The following is a 10468-nucleotide window of genomic DNA, read 5'->3' as shown; positions in this document are numbered from 1 at the left end:
AGTATATATATATATATTTGTTTTATGAAACTTGTATAATTTTAGAATATTTCATTTATCTCATGTTTATACACATTTTGGAAAATTAATTTGAGATAGAGTCGTTAAAATGTGTATTGTTTTATTTGAGGATAAATTAATTGTTTGCTTGAAAAAAGCTTTGTAGAATTGAGATTTTGGATGTAAGAGATCAGAAGTATGAGCATGTTTTTCATGGGGTGATAATAATTTATCGTGGATGTATAAGATTATAAAATTGATGACGTGAATGACAAAAGACTCCCAAGACCATGAGTTAGCTTATAACATTATTGATTTTTTTATCATATAAATCATTTATATTTTCCATGTATTAGCGACAATCAAACATGGATGCGTACAATTCACGATGACTTAATGTGCTATCAATTTGATATTTATTAAATTTGATACTGTGACCATATATGCAACTATTCTAATTTGTATGTATGGTCAGACATGCAATTCTCGAATAGTTTTCCTCTAAAGAAATGTGACAGGACACTCCTTTGACTTTTATAAACATTATATATTTGATTTTAGATACCCTTTATGAAATGCACAGCTAGAAAATTATGTCTGGGGTTAGCTATTGGATGTGTCGAATTCTGACATAATAATTGACACATGATCTCATAGCCAGTAGGATAGAAATGCATCATGTGCATTTGTTTGGATTGCTTGAATTTGCATAATTATTAGGAATTACCTAATACCTATTGTAAGACCCAGAACCTTTGAAAAGTATTTTTATGATCAAGTCTCAAATCATATATAAATTTATAGCCTTAATTTCAAAAATTATTTTTATTACAGATAATTAAGGCAAGTTGTGATTTATTGAATTTGAGACAAGTTATGATTTATTATCTAATTTTATAATTATTGGATTATTTTCTATATTCAAATTATAAAGTTGGTAGTTGTGAAATAATAAGGGTTTCTATATGATATGGATTAAATAATTAATATTTTAAATATTAATACTGCTACTTTGGAAAAATAAAGGATTTAATCAGATTATTTATAATTATTGGATTTGAACATTTTATTGGAAATAAAATGTGAAATACGAGCAAGTGGTATTTCTATACATTATTATTGTTGGATTAAAATTTATATCTAATTACTTTGAGATATCCTTTTCTGTAAACCTCATGCTTCCTCGACTCAACTTGAGTTTGTTTCAAACTGATGCGCTGGTTTTCTTCTTATTGATCCTATTGAACTTCTTTGATCTAAGGGTTGTCTTTGAAGTTGTCAATTGAATTGTGTCTAGCAAACTTCATTGCTTGAACATCCTTGTTTATCTGGAATTGGATATATTCTTTCAAATCTATGAGTATTGTCTTTGACAATTGTCTCTCCTTTCTAAGATCTTGTATCCTTCTGAGTAGACTCGAGAATTGTTTGATATCACGTGGGACTTGTAGACGTAGTGACGTGATGTGTTAGTTCTTTAAGACGTGATATGTATATACGGAAGTTGAAACGGTAGGTGTGCAACGTTATGAGTTGTGGGTGTTTTGTTCCTTGCGAACGGGTTTGCGGTCGTTAGGCTTATGATCGGTATGGGGATTGTTAAGTGCTTGATGGAGTTGGAAGATTGAAGCTTTGAGGTTGAGATGAGATTAGTGTGCGGATGTTGAGCACGTCATTGTAACCTCATCCTGTTTTATAACCTTGAATGCCTTGCCTAACTATCACATGTTTGACCCATGTCACCTTTTGCATTGAGCCTACCTTGTAGCGTTTGCTTTGCACTCACACTTCTACCTTGGCATCCTTATGCATATGACAATCAAAGTATTTGGGAACCGTATAGATGTTTATATTTTGAGATATTTTTGCTTCTTCCTTAAATGTATTTAAGGGTGAACTGTTATGAAATTTCTTTCGTCTTGTATCAATTTTCGAGGGCGAAAATTTTTATAAGGTGGGTGGAATGTAAGACCCAGAACCTTTGAAAAGTATTTTTATGATCAAGTCTCAAATCATATATAAATTTATAGCCTTAATTTCAAAAATTATTTTTATTACAGATAATTAAGGCAAGTTGTGATTTATTGAATTTGAGACAAGTTATGATTTATTATCCAATTTTATAATTATTGGATTATTTTCTATATTCAAATTATAAAGATTGTACCCTCGCCTTTATCTTGATATAATCTGTAAGAGGGATAGGAATTGTATTGGATTATGTTTGTAATATTATTTATATATAGGTATGTATATATATGGATGTACTCTTTATGAGTTTTTGTAAGTTGTATGGTATTTATGGATGTACGTTATTGAACGGAAGTATCTTTGGGAGCGGTATTGCGGTTTAAAGTTTTAAACAGGCTCATATTTTAGTATTAAATAGTATAAGTGTCGTCGTAATGTCCGAGCTATCAGAGTTACGCAGCCGGAAGCGTGAGCTTTGGTAGTTAGGGTATTACACCTATTTGTTCAACTATGTGCTACTTGTCTAATGGATTTAATTGTGAATTGGTTGTGTTTGCTATTATTTGTATTTTCCTAAACTAATTGGAGGTGTTGGAGAAAGGGAATGGTGTTGAAACTCGGTAGTATTTTTATTCTTGAAGGCATTGATTTGGATCGTGTGAGAAAAAAAATAAATTTTGATAGAGATCAGAATAAGTATAGCCTTAGAGGAAAGGAACTATAACAAAAACTAAAGAGTTGGTATGGATTAAGATTTTAGCTAAACTCTCAAGTATTAAGTATTTGGGATAGCCAAGAATATCAATTATTTGGATTGTGCTTGGGGATTGTTAAGAGACAAAAATGGTAATGGGAAGAAATGGACTTGCAAGGGAGATTGCAGGCCAATGGTTAAGATTATGAGCTAGAGAGTAGTGCTTAAAGGTTTAGATTTGTAACCCTTGTTATGTAGTTATTATCTGATTTCAAAGCCCTGCTAGGAACCATCAGCTTCTCATGCATGGCTTAGATTTTTTATCATAGTAGACTTTAACAACCTTCAAAGTCAAATCTGGCGAGTTCGTACCACTTCCTGTGTTTATTCTATTCTTCGTAGTTGTCTCTCACTATTGATGTATTTCTTGGTGTCAGTTTTAAGCCAAGAGATGGGATTTTATATATCCCGAATCGTTTTAGTTTGAGATTCATTTTTAGGTTGTCTTTTCCACGGGTTAGGCCCGGAAATTATTATCTATCTTCTATATGCATTTATAATTATTTTATCATTTGTATTATTTGAATTTGAAACTCTCAATTTGGAAAACTTTTCATTCTTACACCACACCACTTCTTTTGTATTCATGTATTTGTATAGTATTTATATTTGTATAAAAAAGATCTCACAAATGATGATGATGATGATGATTATTATTATTGTTGTTGTTGTTGTTGTTGTTGTTGTTGTTGTTTAAGATAGATGTTACCGGTCTTAGTAATGTCCTCACTAATAATCTATTATGTTTTTGCTATAATGGGCTCATTAGTTAGGGTGTTATATTATATGTGAAAGTTAATTAAGAATATTTGCAACTTTTTATTTATTTTAAAATTTGAGTTAATACTCAAATTAGTCTTAGAAATTACACGCGTATCTTAATCTGATCCCTTAAGTTTTAATATGTGAATATTTGCTATTAAGGGTATGTTGAGATAGACTGACATCTGCCACACTAGACTATCTAATAGCTATCGAGGTAAAAAAGTTCCAATTTCCACACCAAATAATCATTGGAAAATCTAGCATGGCAACTGTCAGTCCATCTCAGCACGTTTTTAACGATTCTGTGATGAAACAAGGTCAAGGACCAGCATGAGTCACAATGCTAAGTTGCGGGACCAAATTGAGTATATCAAAACCGCGGGACAATTTTCCTGAGCTCTAGACATGATTTATTTTTAGCCGGGACAATGCAACCACTTTAAAAAGCTAATTAAAGAGTATTGTTTGATGTTAACAAAGGCTAATAACAATGATAGGAGATCTTATCAATAATATATTGAATTAGATCAAGGTGACTTCATGTTTCAAGTATAGTTGTTAATACAAGCGCTTGAGTTTTAGTTGAGATTTAATGGAACATATGCTAAACTTGAAAAAAAACTATGCATGATGGAGTTTTTGGGAGTTCAATATATCTTCTAAGTGTGGATTATAATTTAGATAGGTGAAGACATAAAGTTGTGTGTATCTACTCTTCTAAAAATCCAATAGGTTTTCCTTATATTGTGGTCTTTTTATGTGTATATCTTTTAATTTAATAAAAATATAAAAAAAAATTTATACCTAATAAGTGAAATAAGCATTTTGTACTTAAAGCTAAGATAATGTTAAAAAAACAAGTATAAAAAATGATAAGAACAATTATTTCTACTAAATATAAGAACTTTTGTTTCTCTGTTTTTACCTTAACTTTGGATCACTTGTGCAAGGAGTAAGGAACCAACCTTGGGTGCAACTATAACCTGAGTAAATGATCTACAACAATAAAAAAGAAAAGGCAAAGAGTTAGTTACCTTATTTGCAATTCAACCTTGTGCAAAGGTACAATTTTAAAGATTTTTTTTTCTAAAATTGCTTTAAAAATTATGAGTTGTTACCTTATTTGCAATTGGACCTTGTGCAAGGTACGGTTTTTCATTTCTCAAATGATGAAACCCATAAGCCACTTGGGCATCCATTCCTGAAATAACTAATCTCTAAGAGTAATCAACAAATAAAATTAGACATTTGTTTTAGGTTTTAATAAATTTGATATTATTTAGTATTTGAAAACTTTTATGTTTCAAATTTTGAAATGTGATGGTGAACATGATGCATTCAGTATTATAATCAATGTGGTCATAAAAATATATAAAAAAATAAAAAAATACCAAAATACCTGTGCTAAAATAATTGTAAAAGACGCCATCATAGCATATAACTTTCTCCGGCAGTCCTTCCTCGTCTTCTATGTCCTGCAAGTATGATAAAATTCATAAGTTGCAAGGTATAACGTAAGTAAAATTTGAATATAGAAAAATCAAATAAAAAAAATAAATATGCATAATTATTATATAAATTACATGTTTGCTTTATATGTTCAGTATCCTTCAAATTAGTTCATAATAATTAAGCTTTCACCATCAAAATATGTGTCAACAATCTAGTTATGTAAAGGATTGTTATCATATATACTATTGTTATACAAATATGTGAACTATACATGAAGTTTGAAAAAAGATATTTGTAGTAATAGTTATGAACTTTCAAAGGGGATAATTACAGTTATAATGATTAAAATCTATGTCGTTAAAGCATATTAGAACAAAAATTATATAAAAAATCTCTAACATAATATTCTTTAATTAAAGTGAAGACATTTGGTGAAATTATATTTGATTTTTCTGTATTTTGTAAGATAAACATTATAAACTTTGCTTTTTTCTTAATTTACAGGAGACTAATTTTACTAGAACATATAAAAAGGAAAGATGATGATGTTGATTTTCACCAAATTTTAGAAAATATTAGTGTAATTTTTCATAAAAAACTATATTGCAACCTCATCAAAAGTGCACCCTTCTATTTGCTTCAAAGAATGTGGTGGCTCTACTATTGTTCCTTCGGGCATTGTAATTGAAATTCGCCAACTGCATGAAAATTGTCAAAATAATTAATTTCTAAACAATGCTTGATTTCTTAAAATTGGAGATGGTGCAAAATTATTTAGTCTGCTTGTTAAAAGTATGACCATGGACTTTAATTATAGTAATAAAAAAATTTATGGTACAAAAGATATTTTTTTTTATCTTTTATCACTCTTTATCAACTGTTTTTAAAACCAAATGTAGAAAATATACAAAAGAAATCTATAAAAAATAATGCATATAATATTTTTCTTTATAAAAATATTATACATGAAAATAAACACTCAACTAGGGTGATTCCTAGTGTAGTTATAGAGGACAATAGCCACTACCACAATTTTAAATATCTTTATTAAAATTTTATCTCTTTTGTAATTTTTTCGTCTATCATTTTTCAAAATTTCAGGACTAACATCATAATGTATTAGCTTTTTTTATGTCTAACAGTCCATATGTATTCTTTATTATTTCTTAATTTATTATATTTCACTTTATTCAAAAGAATAAAGAAAGTTTGAAAAATACTACAAACACTAAAGTGAAAAAACATATTGTTCCTTGTCTCATAAATTGTCTAATTTTGTCCTAAACTACTCAAAACTAGAAGTTGTTTTCATACTAAATTATAATAATATGTTAATCATGTTCGTTCAATATCTGCATTTGAAAAGAGGATCATATCAAAAATCAAGCAATGTCCAACAAGATATTAAGCTCTAAACAATTCTTTTTTGAGAAATCAATTAAAAAAATATAGGATCTAAATTTATATTATAATATATACCTATCCAAACGACAAATTGGACCAGTACTAGCTTTGTAAAGTGTTCTCTTAATTGCTTGTCTCCATGAGAAAGGAAATGAACCACCCTAATACCACAAGAAAAAAAGACACATTATAAATTAGTCTTTTGTTTCAATGAACGTATTATTTCCTAATTTATGTAATTTCTTACCCATCCAAAACTCCTAGAAAGATCATTGCCTGTACCAAGTGGTATGATTGCAACAGGAGGAACTGGTTCCCGGCCATATTTGTGAAGCTCTGTAAGGCATCCTAATACCCATCCAACTGTACCATCACCTCCAGCAACCTATCAATTCAACCGTATCTATTCAATACCATCAACAAAATAATAATAAAAGTTTTTTTTGTGTGCGAAATATCTTAACATCAATCATAAAAATATATTTGACAAGGGTTATTTTATTTGCATCATGTACAATCACAACTTTTATTTGTCAGATATTGGTCTACATGCCTATCTAAAAGTTCTAGCCTAAGATTCTTTTTATATAGTAATATGTGAGCAACTAAGTTAATAGTGTTTCATTATCTCTACATTATTTGTATCCAACATATCATTAAAAATCTATTTTTTAAAATAAAAATCAATGCACTCAACTTTTAAGTATTAAAAGGAGGTACTCGATAAGGAATTTAATATTATGAAATAAAAAATTTGTGATTATAGAGAGTTCAACAAAAATACAAGTATATTTCAGTTCAACAAAAATACAAATATATTTTACATTCTATCATATGGAATAATTCAATCATCACGAACACAATGAACATATACCACAATCCTTATTCTTTCACGAATCTCTCTAGCGCAGGTATCTCCTTTATCAGCTAGCATCTCTAAACATTTTAACCCATATCGGATAAATTCATCTGGCTTCACATCTACTAAATCTAAAACCTGCATCACAACTTAACATACATAAATAATATTGTAATTGTGTAATAAAAACTTTACAACAAGAAGACAAACTCAACCAATATTTTTTTTAATACTTCCTACCTCATAAAATCTCAGAATGGGTTGTGATAGAAACAACTCAACGCATATTAAATATTAAATATATTGAAAAGAATCTTGTTAAGAGTTTTGTCATATTTAATTTATATCATAGAATAATTTCTTACTAAAAAAACATAAACAAAGAAAGAAATAAATTATATGTGCCAAGTTTAAACCTTTTTTTAGAATTATGAATTTAAAATAAAGAAGACATGAAATGATAATGACCTGTTCCTCACTCATGAGATGTTGGAGCCTCTCTTTGAGGACAGGACCATGGCGGCCACCACTACGGGGATTGATGAAGACAACGAGGGGTGTTCGCTCTGCGGTGATCTCATTGTCCACAGAATCAATTGTACGAGTTTCTTCAGTAATGAGATCTTGAAGACGAATGCTATCACGCATTGCACAACGAAGGTATTGTGGCATTGTAAGGTTTTGTCTAAGATTTTCCGTGTCAATGCGAACATTGGAAAGACCACATCCGCGTAACGAATTTACTAACGTTGATGATCTTAATGGGATCTTGATATATGTGTCTCCTGTTGTCGATGACGAAGGTGATGCAATTACACTGAGGTTCTCTTCTCCCTCTACATCTTTTTCTCTATCTTCTATCGGATTCATGAGGAAAAAACTATACGATTTGATCGATAAATGTATTGAAAAAATGTTCTTCTGTTCAAGGTATTCAATAATGAATCTATTACCGTATTACAAGATATAGTATAAATATAAAGCCTGAGGTTGAGAGAGAAAGAAGCAAGTAGAATGAAATAGAGTAGGGGTGGTTGTGGGGACAAACAAGTTCAATTGGGTAAACAATAAATCATCCTACGTCCTTTTTAATTACAGAATTAATTAGTGACCTAATCATAATGCTCATGCACCACAATTTTTGAGAATTCCACGATATTTATGCTACTTTTTTATTTTCTTTTATATATAATTTTATGTACAAAAGTTACATCTTTATTTTTATATATCTACTTATATTATCTATATTTTCATCAATTTTTTATATTAGGAAGTATTTTTATTTTTGTTCAAATATAATAATTATACCTTTGTATTGCATGAGTTCATTGATGTTTCTATACCTATGTTTGATAAAAAATAGTCAAATAAACAAAATAGTACACCAAAATATTAATATATCTATTATACCATTTTTAGTAAGAATTTATACTCAAGTCATAAGTCATAAGTTCGTCCTAATCAGGATATCACATAATGTAAAAAACTTAACTACTTACTTGATTTAGTAATATTAAAGCCTTGCCAGAATTAAATTTCTTAAAAAAATTTTCAATTTTCTAGCGAGCGTGTAGTTGTAAAAAAGGAAGCCAGTATAAAAAAATACGGAGTCAAAAAGTATGAAAACAACCAACTACATTACAATCAAGTTTGGGCAATTATAAATGAAACTTCTACTTATAATGCAGTGACATATAATTGGAAAAAGAAAAAGTATAGAAAGACAACGAGAATACTAAACAATGTGAATAATAAAATAAAAAGGAAAATTAAAATTAAAATCATAAATCAGATTATTAATTAATTATTTTTAATTTCAGATTTTAAAATTTAAAAAATAAGGATTTGCAATTAAACCAAATCACAATTGGCACAGTTACTCCTAATATTACGCTAACTTCCCATTCTCCATTTGCGATCTCCGGTCCGCACAGTCACCCCGGTGCTGTTGCACTTTCCTGCTGTCCGATCCGACACCGCCCAGCCAACGCCGCCCATCCTCCCGCCGACGCCGCCCAGCCTTTTTGCATCCCGCTTGTCCTCCCCGTCGCGTCGTTGTTGCTGCTGTGCCGCACCTCATCGACACCGCCCATCCTCCCACCGATTGTTCGCATGCCGACATGGCTAACAACTTTTTGGCGTTAGTTTGTGTATGCAACGATGGAGGCTCGAGTTTCGGGCACCTTTCACCGCAACCATGCTACCCTTCTATGCCGAGGTACTCAAAGGGCGTCACGGTGGCAGAAGGGAGCAGCATGGACACTATGTCCATGGCAAAAGCATATTTCTGCGTCACTAGAATGACTTGCTCCACCTGCGTCGGCTCTGTCTAAAAATCCATCAAACGTCTTCCGGGTATTCGTGAGGCCGTCGTAGATGTTCTTAACAACCATGCTATGGTCTTCTTCTACTCCACTTTCGTTAACGAGGAGACTATTCAGGAGGCCATTGAAGAAGCTGGTTTTGAAGCCACCTTAGACAGAGACAAATTCAATGAGAGAAATGTTCAGGTATGCCAGATGCACATCAAAGGAATGATCACTTGCACCTCTTGTTCCTCCATCGTTGAATCTCCTCTCCTGCCTCCGTGTGTCGTCGTTGACTCTTTCCACCCCGCAAATGTGCTGGATGTTCAATTCACTAGGTATGTAGATGGTTATTTTAATTTTTAATTGGATGGTTATTTTGTTCAATTCAGTTTAAATATATACAATTAACAAATGATGGATGGTCATTTCACTAGGTAGCCGGATGATTATTTTAATAATTATGTAGATGGTTGTTTGATGACGATCCTGCGGCGGTGATGAGAGAGAAGGCTACAGGGGTGAACGATGATGGCCGGTGAGGGAGCTTCTAACGCCGGAGAGGTTGGATGATTGATGAGGGTGGGATGGCAGACAGTTTGGGGGGAAAGAGGGTGGTTGGGTGAATTTCTTTGGTAAATTAGGGTTGGGATAGTTAATTTTTTGAAATAACATGTTTAGATTTTTTAGCTTAGGTAATTTGGAGAAATTTCTAACTTTTTTTTCTATTGTATTTGGTCAAATTTAGAACCTATTATTCACATTATTTAAATTTTTCATTGTCTCTCTAACAATATTGATTAAATAATTCAGTACTGGATACTTTGTTGTACCAAATTATTGTACTATTTACTTCTTTAATTTTTAGTTTTTTTTTATAAAATTAAGTGTTAATAAAAAAATATTATCTGTACATAATAAATTATCTGTTAAATCATTATTATCATATATATTATA

At 30.8% G+C, this 10468-nt stretch overlaps 1 protein-coding gene across 1 annotated transcript in view; it reads right to left on the bottom strand.

The window, feature by feature from the left end:
• LOC107632782 (diacylglycerol kinase 4-like) overlaps positions 1 to 8345 on the bottom strand; it is a 26832-nt gene extending 18487 nt beyond the window's left edge. Inside the window, exons 1-8 of the mRNA XM_016336437.2 lie at positions 7674 to 8345; positions 7221 to 7343; positions 6594 to 6731; positions 6422 to 6507; positions 5553 to 5640; positions 4890 to 4965; positions 4609 to 4691; positions 4416 to 4486 (exon numbers count right to left, since the gene is read on the bottom strand). Of these exons, the coding sequence (XP_016191923.1) occupies positions 4416 to 4486; positions 4609 to 4691; positions 4890 to 4965; positions 5553 to 5640; positions 6422 to 6507; positions 6594 to 6731; positions 7221 to 7343; positions 7674 to 8075 (1067 nt within the window). The 5' untranslated portion in view covers positions 8076 to 8345. The remainder of the gene's footprint in view (positions 1 to 4415; positions 4487 to 4608; positions 4692 to 4889; positions 4966 to 5552; positions 5641 to 6421; positions 6508 to 6593; positions 6732 to 7220; positions 7344 to 7673) is intronic.

This window comes from Arachis ipaensis, chromosome B03 (genome assembly GCF_000816755.2).
Source record: "Arachis ipaensis cultivar K30076 chromosome B03, Araip1.1, whole genome shotgun sequence".
NCBI lineage: Eukaryota > Viridiplantae > Streptophyta > Magnoliopsida > Fabales > Fabaceae > Arachis > Arachis ipaensis.
Note: the sequence above shows the minus strand (reverse complement) of the source record. Positions and strands in the feature narration are given on the sequence as shown.